This window comes from Piliocolobus tephrosceles, chromosome 15 (genome assembly GCF_002776525.5).
Source record: "Piliocolobus tephrosceles isolate RC106 chromosome 15, ASM277652v3, whole genome shotgun sequence".
Classification (NCBI taxonomy): Eukaryota; Metazoa; Chordata; class Mammalia; order Primates; family Cercopithecidae; genus Piliocolobus; species Piliocolobus tephrosceles.
In genome coordinates, this window is record NC_045448.1 from 32325718 (window position 1) to 32340615 (window position 14898).

At 38.0% G+C, this 14898-nt stretch overlaps 1 protein-coding gene across 1 annotated transcript in view; it reads left to right on the forward strand.

Annotated features, from left to right (window-relative positions):
* YIPF4 (Yip1 domain family member 4) overlaps positions 1-8633 on the forward strand; it is a 27294-nt gene extending 18661 nt beyond the window's left edge. The window contains exons 5-6 of the mRNA XM_023216395.1: positions 3424-3537; positions 7530-8633. Coding sequence (XP_023072163.1) covers positions 3424-3537; positions 7530-7667 — 252 coding nt within the window. The 3' untranslated portion in view covers positions 7668-8633. The remainder of the gene's footprint in view (positions 1-3423; positions 3538-7529) is intronic.
* The last annotated feature ends 6265 nt before the right edge of the window (positions 8634-14898 follow it).

The following is a 14898-nucleotide window of genomic DNA, read 5'->3' on the forward strand; positions in this document are numbered from 1 at the left end:
TTTTTTTTTTTTTTTTTTTTTTTTTTTTTTTTTTTGAGACGGAGTCTGGCTCTGTCTCCCAGGCTGGAGTGCAGTGGCCGGATCCCAGCTCACTGCAAGCTCCGCTTCCCGGGTTTACACCATTCTCCTGCCTCAGCCGCCGGAGTAGCTGGGACTACAGGCGCCCACCACCTCGCCCGGCTAGTTTTTTGTATTTTTAGTAGAGACGGGGTTTCACTGTGTTAGCCAGGATGGTCTCGATCTCCTGACCTCGTGATCCACCCGTCTCGGCCTCCCAAAGTGCTGGGATTACAGGCTTGAGCCACCGCGCCCGGCAAATTTTTTTTTTTTTTAATGGAATCTTGCTTTGTCACCCTGCTGCAGTGCAATGGGGCAATCTCGGCTCTTTGCAACCTCCACCTGCTGCGTTCCCAATTCATCTGCCTCAGCATTCCAAGTAGCTGGGATTGTAGACATGTGCCACCACGCCCAGCTAATTTTTGTAATTTTAGTAGAGACAGGGTTTCACCATGTTGGCCAGGCTGGTCTCGAACTCCCAACCTTAAGTGATCCGCCCACCTTGGCCTCCCAAAGTGCTAGGATTACAGGAGTGAGTCACTGCGCACGGCCAAAATTTATTTATTTATTTATTTGTTTGTTTGTTTGTTTATTTTGAAGCAGAGTCTTGCTCTGTCACCCAGGCTAGAGTGCAGTGGTGCGATCTCGGCTCACTGCAAACTCCGCCTCCCGGGTTCAAGCAATTCTCCTGCCTCAGCCTCCCGAGTAACGGGGATTACAGGTGCCCACCACTGTGCCCAGCTAAGTTTTATATTTTTTAGCAGAGATGCATCTTAGCCAGGCTGGTCTTAAACTCCTGACCTCATGATCCACCCGCCTCAGCCTCCCAGAGTGCTGGGATTACAGGCATGAGCCACCATGCCCGGCCTATTTCATTTTTTTTTTTTTTTTTTTGAGATGGAGTCTCACTCTGTGTCACCCAGGCTGGAGTACAGTGGCATAATCTCGGCTCACTGCAACCTCTACCTCTCAGGTTTAAGCGATCCTCCTGCCTCAGCCTCCCGAGTAGCTGGGATTACAAGCACTTGCCACCCTGCCCAACTAATTTTTGTATTTTTAGTAGAGATGGGGTTTCATCATGTTGGTCAAGCTGGTCTTGAACTCCCGACCTCAGGTGATCCGCCTCGACCTCCCAAAGTGCCAGGATTACAGGTGTGAACCACTGTACCCAGCCAGAATTTATTCTTCCAGAAATTCTCAAATGTTTTGATCTCACATTGCCAAAGAGATTTGTAACAATAAACCAGCTACATTTTAGCATAAACAATACATTTAAAGAAAAACAACCATATTTTCCAAAACAAAAGAGTTAGAAGCATAGCATTGTTTTACATTTTTGTAAGTAGCTTTATGTCTGGCTGAATGGAAATTGGATTCTAATATATGCTTTTTCCATTCAATCTGTTAAGATATATTATTTTGGCTAAAGTATCTGAAGAAAATAAGGCTTTATACAGGTATATAATTGAAAAGGGAGAGTATTTTAGTAACCTTTTCAGATGATTGTGAATATTCTCTAATATCATACCAGAACTCAAAGGGGCTGGATGCCATGGCTCATACCTGTAGTTCCAGCACTTTGGGATGCTGACGCAGGAGGATTGCTTGCTCCCAGGAGTTCCAAGACCAGCCTGGGCAACGTAGGGAGACCCTATGTCTTTAAAAATTAGCCAGGCATAGTAGTGTGTGCTTGTGGTCCAAGCTACCAGGGACTGAGGTAGGAGGCTTGCCTGAGCCTGAGGCATTATGGCTATGGTGAGTTGTGTTTGTGCCACTACACTCTAGCCTGGCTGACAGTATGATCTTGTCTTAAAAATAAATAAATAAGGACTTTTGAGCTGGGTATGGTGGCGCATGCCTGTAGTCCCAGCTACTTGGGAGGCTGAGGCAGGAGGATCACTTGAGCCCAGGAGTAGTTGTTGGTTTTTTGGTTTTTGTTTTAGCCTGGCCAGTATGGTGAAACCCTGTCTCTACTAAAAATACAAAAATTGCCGGGTGTGGTGGCTCACACCTGTCATCCCAGCACTTTGAGGGGCCGGGGTGGGTGGATCACCTGAGGTCGGGAGTTCGAGACCAGCATGTCCAACATGGAGAAACTTCATCTCCACTAAAAATACAAAATAAGCCAGATGTGGTAGCATATGCCTGCAATCCCCGCTACTCGGGAGGCTGAGGCAGGAGAATCACTTGAACCCGGGAGGCAGAGGTTGTGGTGAACCATGATTGCGCCATTGCACTTTAGCCTGGGCAATAAGAGCGAAACTCTGTCTCAAAAATAATAATAATAATAATAACAAAAATTAGCTGGGTGTGGTGGCACACGCCTGTAGTCCCAGCTACTCAGGAGGCCGAGGCAGAAGAATCTATTGAACCTGGAAGGCGGATGTTACAGTAGCTGAGATCGCACCACTGCACTCCAATCTGGGCAACAGAGGGAGATCCGTCTTTTAAAAAAGTTTCTTTTTTCCCTTCTATTTTCAGTTTCATAAGTGAATGATATTAGAATATGTTTGATCGAGCATCTTAATAAAACTCTTTAATTAATTTAGAGTAACATCTGTGAAACTTTTTTACTCTGCATATGGAAATTTAAAATAATTCTAATAGACACAAAATTATATTTGTTTATATATTATTTCTTATGTCCTAGACAAAATCTAGTATAAAATATGAAAATATATATCATTACGTTTTTTGGTAATTCAAGACTGTTGATGTAGGAGTTCAGGGGCCTAGATTTTAATTTGAACACTGACACCTTACTAGCTTTGCTTTCCTAAGCAAAGCGTTGTTTCTCTCTAAGAATCAATTTCTTCACAATAGGGACAATAATGCCTGTTTCATAGGGTTGTTATTTCATTTGATCTCCACAGCATGTGAAGCCCTATCACAGAACTTGGCATAAAGTAGTCACTAAAAAATATTTTTCTCTTCAGTCTCTCCTGGCCACCTTCCCTTTCTTTCTGGTCTGCATTGGTAACATCTAGGTTCTCTAGACCTTAGATTTTTCATCTGAATGGGGTGGTTGTAGTCCCTTTAAATAATTCTACAATTTAGGGGAAGTAGTGACAAAATGTAATGTAGAGATATACTGAAGGTAGTATGAAACTCAAGAGAGAGGTAAATGCTGGAAATGTAGATTTGGGTATTAGCAAATTTATTTTAATTGAAACCATGTTGGTTGGTGAGACTGCCCAGGAACATGGGAGACCATATGATAATTTGAAATAATGAGTATAATAGATTATGATTTATTCTTAATGCTCACATTTATTTGAATACAGCAAGGAATATGTGGTGTTCAATTTTGATTAAAATGAGTATCTTGATTTCTATGACATTTTTTGAAATTTTCAAAATTCACAGGTTGCATATGGCCAAGTCCTTGGAGTTATAGGATATTCATTACTTCCTCTCATTGTAATAGCCCCTATACTTTTGGTGGTTGGATCATTTGAAGTGGTGTCTACACTTATAAAAGTAAGTTAAGGATTATGTATTACATAGTTTACTGTTTTCCAGTATCAAAAGTATACTAGGCCTCTAGCTGGGAATATTGTGATATAAAACTCTTTATCAAACAGTTGGTAGTATTTTGGAAGTGACCTTTCTTACTGATTTTACCAGTTATGTTTCTTTTATTTTTTTCCTTTTTAATCACCAGATATTACCGTTTGTCTATGGGGAAAAACAAAGAGCAAATCAGGTTTCAGGATATTATAGTCAGATTTTTTTTTTTTTTTTTTTTGAGATGGAGTCTTGCTCTGTCAACCAGGTTGGAGTGCCTCCCAGGTTCATGTGATTATCCTGCCTCAGCCTCCCTGGTAGCTGGGACTACATGTGTGTTCCACCACGCCAGACTAATTTTTTGTTTTTAGTAGAGATGGGGTTTCACCATGTTGGCCAGACTGGTCTTGAACTTCTGACCTCAGGTGACCTGCCTGCCTTGGCCTCCCAAAGTGCTGGGATTACAGGCATGAGCCACCATACCCGGCCTGGTCAGCATTTTTTTAATGTTGAATTTAAAAGTTATTTTCTATATTTATAATATGAGTTAATCTGACAGATTTTGAGGGGCATATTTATTTAATATTCCACTGGACATTTATTTAGTAACTGTTACTCCTGTTTGAATAGTAACTTTCCTGTCAAATATGATAGATGTGGTTCTAATAAATTGGATTTTTGTAATGCAGAGATCAGGACTTCTTTATGTTATTTATGTTAAATTAACATATGTACATACACTTAAAACATTTGCTGATAAGTATTAATAGTAATGTATTTATTACTATTTGAGTAATATAACTTAAACATTGGAATTTATTAATGTTGAACAACTTTGGGGAATAAGTGACTGCTTTGACACATGTATGTATATTACACAGTGAATATAATTTTGTTCTTTATGGAGAATGGAACTTTTAAAGACTATGACTTTCAGAACTGATGTTATGTAACCTCCACATGAAAGTATTTGTTTTTAAGTAGCTGAGCCAGTTGAAATTATTGCTAATTTCAATATAAAAGAAATAATGATTCCTTTTAGAATTACTTTAAGCTGATACTGATAATAAGCATTGGGTATTGAAAGTGTAGGTTTTGGAACTAATCAGTTCTAAATTCAAATCCTGGTTCTGCCACTTAGTTGTTGTCTGGTCTTCCAAAGTATCTTAACGTTTCTTACCGTCACTTTGTTGTTAACAATGGTAAACTTAACAACTGCGTTTTAGGGTTCGTTACAAAGAGTTTAAAGTATATATAATGCTGACCAGGCATGGTAGCTACCGCCTATAATCCCAGCACTTTGGGAGGCTGAGGCGGGTGGATTACTTGAGCTCAGGAGTTTGAGATCAGCCTGGGCAACATGTCTAAACTCCATCTCCACAAAAAATTAGGCAGATGTGGTGGCAGGTACCTGTGGTCTCAGTTCCTTGGGAGGCTGAGGTGGGAGGATTGCCTGGGCCCATGAGGCCATGGCTGTAGTGAGCCATGATTGCACCACTGCACTCCAGCCTGGGTGACAGAGCAAGACCCTGTCTCTGCCTAATACAGTGCTTGGCAGAGTAGGCACTCAAGCTGTTTTTATTACAAATATTATAAAATAGGCCAGGTATGGTGGCTCACCTTCATAAATCCCAGCAGTTCATCAGGCTGAGGTGGGTGGATCAGTTGAGCCCAGTTTGAGACTCAACCATTTATCCAAAAATACAAAAATTAGTTGGGCATGGAGGCATGCACCTGTTAGTCGTAGCTACTCAGGAGGCTGAGATGGGAGGATCGCCTGAGGAGGTCAAGGCTGCAGTGAGCGGTGATTGTACCCCAGTGTAGGCGACAGAGTGAGACCTTGTCTCAATAAAAATCCAAATTATAATATTTTGAGATCATGTTTGTGTTTAAACACTTCAGAGACTAAAGAGACCTTGTTTTCTTCTTCAGTATAACCCTAAAATCTTTCTTTGAAATTGGCATTGTTAGAACTTAAAGTCTTAACGTTGCAGCAGACATTTAATTACTCCTATTCCAGCCTTAGTGAACATACCGCTCACTCATGATCACTTCCTGGTGTGTGTTTTTTCATTTGGGTTAAGCTTGTTTCTGAGACTACTCCCAAAATGGTTAAAACCGTTGTTCTCTGGTCATTTTTAATCATGTAGTTTTTCTGAAAGTTGGACCTTAATATTCTTTATACAACATATAAATCATTGTAAAATGGAAAACTCTTTTATATATCATTAAAAATTTAGAGTAAAATTGTTTTTAAACTTCAGACTATTCTTTGGCAAAATTTTTTTCCTGATCACTTACTCTTCTGTGAGTTAGTGAGCTATTACACATTTCTTATTTCAGTCTGATGTTTGTTGAGAAATATGATGCGAAATTAATCAGTAAACTCTAGCATTAGAATATATAGTTTAAGTGCACTGATTTTATTTAACATCAAATCTCGTAATACTTATCACTCTTCAACCATTTATAATGAAAACAATCTAATCATGAAATACAAATGCAATTTGATCAAATTTTATTTTATATATTTCCCTGTACTTTTGTGTATGTTTGAATTATTTTGTAGGATTACTTTTTTTTTTTTTAAGTTCAACAAACCCAGTGGAAAACTGGACCAGACCAAATACATTTTTAATAAGTTTGCCAATATTTAGTTTTTACCTGTATAGCAGTGATTCTCAACTGAGGTCAATTTTGTCCCCCAGGGGACGTTTGTCAACATCTAGAGGTATTTTTGAATAGTGTTACTAGTATATAATAGTGCGTAGAGGGCAGGGATGCTGCTAACCATCCTACAATGCACAGGATAGCTCCCCACAGCCAAGAAGTATGCAGCCTAAAATGTCAATATTGCAAGGTTTAGAAACTCTGCCTTGTGCCAGGTCTGTTCCTATTATAGTTTCCCCGATTTCCCTTGAAGTTTTTCCTTAATTTTATGCTGTAAAATGTGTTAGTTGACTACATCAATAAGTATTGCATAAGTTTCCAGTAGAAATAATTTAAAAGTATGTATGTGTGTAATCCAAAAACTATAGTATACTTTATTTAAACTCTTGACCAAAATGTGGTCTTTTTTCTCTTTTTTATTCAACCCTGTATTTCTACCTATTCCTGGGGAAAAACTTAATAAATATTAAGAATAAATATTGTATAAAATTTTTACTTAATCGATTTTCTTATTTAGAAGGAAAAAGAAAATTTCCTACTTTGCAGGAATTAGTTTTCTCTCAGTAATTTGGTGTAATAATAGTTTTTTCAAAAGTTGGCTAATCATAATTACCAGGGAACTTAATTTAAAATACGGATAACTAGATGCTTCCCTTAGAAATTATAACTCAAAGAAAAAGAAAAAACTAATAAGTTATAATTCAACAGAACTAGAGAGCCTCCCAAGTCTCTCTTTTTTTTTTTTTTTTTGAGACGGAGTCTCGCTCTGTCACCCAGGCTGGAGTGCAGTGGCCGGATTTCGGCTCACTGCAAGCTCCGCCTCCTGGGTTTGCACCATTCTCCTACCTCAGCCTCCCGAGTAGCTGGGACTACAGGCGCCTGCCACCTCGCCCGGCTAATTTTTTTGTATTTTTTAGTAGAGATGGGGTTTCACCGTGTTAGCCAGGATGGTCTCGATCTCCTGACCTCGTGATCCCCCCGTCTCGGCCTCCTAAAGTGCTGGGATTACAGGCTTGAGCCACCGCGCCCGGCCTCCAAGTCTCTTTTTAATAGGCACCCCAAGTGATTCTTATGATAAGACAGGTTTGATAAGACCACATTTACAGAAGTCAAGGAGTACAGCAAAGGTGGACATTCTTAATAAGTTTTTAACATTTGTAACAAGTTTTGCTATTTACCAAAATTGGTTGTTGATTTTTTCAAAATATTGTAAACACCATTTTTACTCTATGATATCCAAAAAGTTAATTGACTTGCTAATATGCTGCCTTTTGTCTTTTTTCCTTCTTTTAAAGCTGTTTGGTGTGTTTTGGGCTGCCTACAGTGCTGCTTCATTGTTAGTGGGTGAAGAATTCAAGACCAAAAAGCCTCTTCTGATTTATCCAATCTTTTTATTATACATTTATTTTTTGTCTTTATATACTGGTGTGTGATCCAAGTTATACATGAATAGAAAAAGATGGTGTCACATTTGTGTGTAGGCTGGGAATTCTTGCTGAAGGAATTGGAGAAAACCTGTTGCTGGCAAAATTTTACACGTTCCAGATGGAAAGGGAAGTTTAAGCGCTTTTTAAAACAATATTTTTTTTGTATTTAATTAAGCAATTGCAGTTATCTGGGATTTTTGGGTCAGAATTTTAAATTCTGCTTGATTCTCCATATTCCAGTGAATAAAATACAAAAGCATTGTGTTTTTAAGATTGTGTCAATATTCACCTAAAAACTTGTGCCAAAAGCACCTGGATTGGTAATTATATTTCACTTGAAGGGTAAATTTGACAATATCCTGATAATCTAAAGTGCAATTTTTTTCTTCAAAATGTTTTCTCCAGCATCACAGATCCTGCAGATATATATTTATATTTATACATATATATTTATGAAATAATTCTTATTCACAAAATATATTTCTGATAAACATTAAGATATTAAATCTGATGCGCAAACTTTTTTTAATTTGGCCATTAATCTTTTTTATTTAAAAATTTAAATTTGTTTTTAAAATTGTATATAATTTTTTAAACCTCAACACATGCTTCAATACTTCCTTGTTAAGAATTCTTAATAATTACTAAACTGATTTTAATAGTTGCTGATATATATTTGGTTTGTTTGGGTATACTTTTCAAAACCATTTTTGAATGTCTGAACATCTGATTGAAAGTTTCTGTTTATCTTTCTGACCAAAGGAGCAAGAGGTATAATGGATATGGCATTCATTAAAATCATTACTAGTACAAAAACAGTAATATTTACAGCATCAGTAAATATTTTTAAGTGGTACTTCTAAATCATAAAAGTTGGAGAAAGAGACCTTTAAAATCTTGTGGTCTTGAACAATGTTATATGAAGTAGAAAAAAATAAAATACTTCCCAGTTGTGTGTTTTGTTTTATAGCACCATGTCCTGTATTACTTGATATTTTAACAAGTATCAGGTACTCTCTAACAAATGTACAGTTTTTGCTAAGGGAAATATTAAGAAATTTTTATCAGTGAAATATTTGTTGCAAATAATTTCAAAGGTTTTTAGATATACCTTTAGTTAGTATTACTTTGTAAAGTAGGTAAATCATTTTACGTATGTCCACAAAATAGCAAATGTCTGTTAACTATTAGCAAATTATTGTATTATCCTTTCTGGTGTCACCCGGAAGAGTTTCCTGCTGTCCTCAGTATGATAACTTGGCGACCTCTCGGTATGTATTTCTTCAGCAAACTTATCCATCAGGAAATATCTCGCACCTCTGAAGCAAACCTACAAATGAGCATGTTATCAAGCCCACCCCTCTTCCTTTCCCCGATCCCAAAAGGAAAGAAAGAAAAACTTACTTTAAGCTGCAGAAAAAGTGTGAAGCACCTTTGAGCTAGAATAATGTACAAAATTATACGTACTGATTTTTTTAAAAAACAGGTGAGAAGCACCAGAGGGATAGGACTTCTAGAAGTTAGAATAATATGAAGTAATCAGGAAATATCTATGCCTACAGAAGCAGCAACTGTAAGAGAAACATTTGTTACACTTCAGAAATTGCTGAGGTTAATACTTTGTTATAATTGACATTCATAGTGTTGACCCTGGAATCTTTCACAAAAAGTGTGGGGGTCAGGACCAGGAGGTAGAATTTTACAAGGCAATAAATGAAGGTATTTTCGGATCACCTCTATTAAAAAACGATTTAATTTTTTAAAACTATCATTGCTTTAAGGTATGAATTTTAAAAATCATATGGTTCATGTGTACTCCTAATGATATAAGATAAAATGAGGTATTTTTGTTCTAAAAAGGTATGGTTTCTGTAAATACGAATTACAGTGTTTCAAACTCAACCAATACCATCTTTGTGCTAATGAATGAGCAAAGTAGTTAGAACAGATTGTCAGTTTAAAAACAGGATTTGTAGGCCAGGCACAGTGGTTCACGCCTGTAATCCAAGCACTTTGGGAGGCCAAAATGGATGAACAGCTTGAGTCAGGAGTTTGAGACCAGCCTGGCCAACATGGCGAAATCCCATCTTTACTAAAAATACAAAAATTAGCTGTGCGTGGTAGCAAGCACCTGTATAATCCCAGCTAGTTGGGAGACTGAGGCAGGGAGAAGTGCTTGAACCCTTGGAGGTGGAGGTTGCAGTGAGCCAAGATTGTGCCACTGCACTCCAGCCTGGGCAATAGAGCGAGACTCTGAAAAACAACAAAAACACTATGATTTGTAGATGTGTGCAAGATACAGTACTGCTATGGCTAATAATGGTAAGATGACCATAACAATGTCCTCTCCTTGAATTTTTATATAATATTTTCTGAGTCATAACTGATTTTTTAAATCATGATTTCCAACCTAATTATTAGTTCATTAGAATTTTGTTGTTGTTTGAGACGGAGTCTCACTCTGTCGCCCAAGCTGGAGTGCAGTGGCCCGATCGTGGCTCACTACAACCTCCGACTTCTGGGTTCACACCATTCTCCTGCCTCAGCCTCCCGAATAGCTGGGACTACAGGTGGCCACCACCACACCTGACCAATTTTTTGTATTTTTAGTAGAGACGGGGTTTCACTGTGTTAGCCAGGATGGTCTCGATCTCCTGACCTCGTGATCCACCCGTCTTGGCCTCCCAAAGTGCTGGGATTACAGGTGTGAGCCACTGTGCCTGGTCAGTTCATTAGAATTTTTAAAACAGGCTGGGTGTGATGGCTCACGCCTGTAATCCCAGCAGTTTGGGAGGCTGAGGCAGGTGGATCACCTGAGGTCGGGAGTTTGAGACTAGCCTGACCAACATGGAGAAACCCCATCTCTACTAAGATTACAAAATTAGCTGGGCGTGATGGCACATGCCTGTAATCTCAGCTACTCAGGAGGCTGAGACGGGAGAATTGCTTGAACCCACGAGGCGGAGGTTGCGGTGAGCTGAGATCATGCCATTGCACTCCAGCCTAGGCAACAAGAGCAAAACTCCATCTCAAAAAAAAAAAAAACGAAAAACAAAACAAAACAAAAAAACAGAACTGGACAGATAATCCTATGTCTCTTCTAGTTGTGTGTGAGTAAATATGTGTGTTTTAAGTGTTACCAGTTGTAGTACTCCTGAGGAATGGTAATCCTCCAAAAAATAAGTAGGAGACATGCTTGCTTCTGTTTCAAGTTGACTATAAAATAATTGAAATTTTGATTAAAAATCAAAGTCTATATATAATTAAGCATTGTTTTAAAAAGTAGTTTAGGAAGATTTGTAAAGTTTATGAACCATTATAAAACCTTATTTCTAAGGTCTGTAAGACAGTTTTTTATGTAATAATGTCTCCATTTCCAGGAATTCCCCAAATACTCATACAGGCATTGAGCACCCCAATCCAAAATTCAGAATGCTCTAGATAAGAACATTTTTTGAGTGCCGATGTGAAACTTTAAAGGAAATGTTCATTGGAGCATTTTGCATTTCAGATTTTTGGATTAGGAAAGCTCAACCACTGTGTATTTCTGCACATATTCCAAAATCTGAAAAAATCTGAAACCTGAGACACCCAAGCATTCTGGAAAGGGTATACTCAACCTGTATTAATATAGACTTCTAAATTCATGAAAATTTGCATTGAATTAAAATATAAAGTAAATATTTTTGTTTAAATATTTAAAATTTAGTCATTTAAAAAAATTTTGATGTAACAAAGCATTGAATAAAATAATGCTTCTACAACTTAATAAAAATATTTTTCGTAGTCAACAAAACTAGTTGAATATTTTTAAATATTCATTTTTGTTAGTGCACATTTTAGCCACTTTTAGGCTTTAGGGAATTGTGACACTTTTTTGTGGGGGGGGGTGGAGACGGAGTCTTGCTCTGTCACCCAAGGTGGAGTGTGTGGTGCAATCTCAGCTTACTGCAACCTCTAATTCCTGGGTTCAAGCAATTGTCGTGTCTCAGCCTCCCTATTAGGTAGGATTACCTGTGCCCACCACCACGCCCAGCTAATTTTTTTTTATTTTTAATGGAGACAGGGTTTTGCCATGTTGGCCAGGCTGGTCTTAAACTCCTGACCTCAGGTGATCCACCCGCTTTGGCCTCCCAAAGTACTGGGATTACAGGCTTAAGCCACCGTGCCCAGCACTTTTGTTTTTAAAATAATGTCTTACTTTCATATGATTCTTTCAGACTGTGGTATGGCATTCTGAAACAAGTCTTAACAGAGCTAAAAATCACCCTCACCAATTCTCTGCACTGACATATGTACACAAAGTAATATTGTTTTATTATTCTTCTTCATAAATGGTTTCTTTAATTCAACCTTTGAGCCTTGTACTACTTTTAAACTTCCCTTTAAAAACTGAATTACAGCCAGGCATGGTGGCTTATGCCTGTAATCCCAGAACTTTGGGAGGCCAAGGCAGGAGGATTGCTTCAACCCAGGAGTTGGAGACCAGCCTAGGCAAGATAGCGAGACCTTGCCTCTAAAAAATCATATTAATACTTTAAATTTAGAAAATATTCTGAATTAGAAGTGCTCCATTCCTCATTTGTATACAGTTGTTCCTCTGTATACAAAGGGCATTGGTACCAGAACCACCGCATACCAAATTCCACTCATACTCAAGTCCCATAGTCTTCCCTGCAGAATCCAAGTATACAAAAAGTAGGCCTATCATTTATATGGGTTTCGCATCCTGACAGTACTGTATTTTCAATCCTAGTTTGGGGAAAAAAAAAAGTGTTCGTATGCCTGGGTACGGAATCTCACAGCTGTAATCCCAGCACTTCGGGAGGCTGAGGCGAGAGGACTCTTTTGTGACCAAGAGTTCAAAACCAGCCTGGTCAACATAGTGAGACCCCATCTCTACAAAAGAAAAATTAGCTGGACATATGGCACCTGCCTGTGGTCCCAGCTACTCAGGAAGCTGTGGGGCAGGAGGATTGCTTGAGACTGGGAGGTTGAGGCTGCAGTGAGCCATGATCACACCACTGCATGCCAGCCTGGGCGACAGAGTGAGACCCTGTCTCGAAAACAAAAGTAAAAATTGCATGTAAGTTGACCCACACTATTCAAATTTGTGGTGTTCAAGGTTCAACTGTAATTTCCTAGCAGCATTTTGTGTGTTTGAGTATCTGTTGACACTCTTCAAGTAAATCCCTAAATTACAACTTTGACATCAAAAAGCTAGACATTCTTACATTTTTGCACTACAAAACAATACATCAAAACTCCCATGCTGATTGGTTGTGGGATCGTGCCTGTGAATAAACCACTGCACTCCAACCTGGGCAACATAGTACCTTGTCTCTTAAAAAATACATTCTAAAGAAAGTTCTACTTATGAATATATTTTATTTGTAACAAACTTGTGAAAATTTTAGACCAAACCATGTCTTTATGGTTACAGTGATATAAAAAATGTTTAAGAGAATGTTCCCTATACAAGGCATATGTTATTAAACATGAAACTTAGGATTAGTTTTCTCCTTGAAAATTCTTTTGATATACTGAGTTTGCAGTTTGGAGGTTACATTAGAGAAAGAATATAGGGGAGATTAAGATGGCAGTAGTAAAATGTTTCCCTACTTTACATTTTATATTGGCAGTATCCTCATTTCAACTTTTCTATTTTCAGCAAGATATTTGCAAGTTTTTACTTTGAAGATATTTCGTTTATAGTAGTCCATGCTATACTAATGCTGTTGCTGAGATAAGTTAGATACTAATATGAAAAAGAATATTTGTGTAAAATATTTTGAAGTTGTAAATAGTGTATATACAAGTTGTTAATACTTATTAAAAAAGGAAGCATTCCCACCTGTAATAATTTTGTTACCACCAGGCTATCAGTGAATTAAGTTTATCAAGAATAAAAACCTTGGTTTTTCTGTAATATTTGCCACTGAGCAATTTTTATTAAAAACCAAACAGAAGTATTTACACAAGAGCAAATGAGATTACACAAAATGATAATGGGGAGAAATTTCTCATCTGGTGATAAAGGGAAAAAGATACTGTAAAAGCAGATTGCTGCTGTTCACATAACAAACACTTGCTGAAGAATTTATAAATGATTTAAGTTCAATATTTTTGCTCTATTTTATACCTACTCACTTTGGTGGAATTAGTTCTCTATGTAAAGTATCTTTTAAATAGTAAGCACCATTTAATAATGAAACAACACATATGTTTTGTAATCCTTGTGGAGAATTACTTCCTATGATAATTATGGTCTCTTCATGGAAAACAGTAAAAACACTCATGTTTATGATGGGCCTAGGTACTAAATTCCTCATTCAATCTTTTTTACCAAATGGTATTTAATAAAATCTTTTACCTTATAAAAATTTATTTTCAAAGGATTGTGCTAGTGGTGGCCTGAATAATAAAACATTGAGAAGAAACAGCATTTGAATTTGGCACTCGGAATGTGAAGGGACAGAAGATATTAATCACGTATTTATTAACCCCTTCCTGTATGAACCTAGTACTGTGCTGAGTGTAGGGATACAATGATATGCAAAAAAGACCCCCATAGGCCGGGCGCGGTGGCTCACGCCTGCAGTTCCAGCACTTTGGGAGGCCGAGGCAGGCAGATCATGAGGTCAGGAGATTGAGACCATCCTGGCTAACACGGTGAAACCCTGTCTCTACTAAAAATACAAAAAATTAGCCGGGTGTGGTAGCAGGCGCCTGTAGTCCCAGCTACTCAGGAGGCTGAGGCAGGAGAATGGTGTGAACCCGTGAGGTGGAGCTTGCAGTGAGCTGAGATCGCGCCACCACTCCAGCCTGGGTGACAGAGCGAGACTCCGTCTCAAAAAAAAAAAAAGACCCCCGCTCCCTATACACACACCCTGACTTTAATGAGCTTATTTTGCTGGGGACTCAGCCAATTTCACAAATTGTAAAACTAGTGCAACAAATGAGAAAAAGAGGCCTGTGGTGGTAAGCAAGTATATAAAAGAAGCTTCCTTTGAAGCAACGATGCTTAAGCTGAAATCTTAAGGAAAAATAAAAGTTAACTAGGCAAAGAAGGTAGGGAAAACTATTTCAGATAGAATCGCAGTTTGTGAGTGCGCTTGGGGAAAAAAATTAAAAAATATAAAAAGCCAGTTTGAAGTTTAGTAGTCAATGAAATTGAACAGGTAAGTCAGCACCATACCTGACATTCTAGGCCATTCTTTCTTTGTCAGAGCTTTTT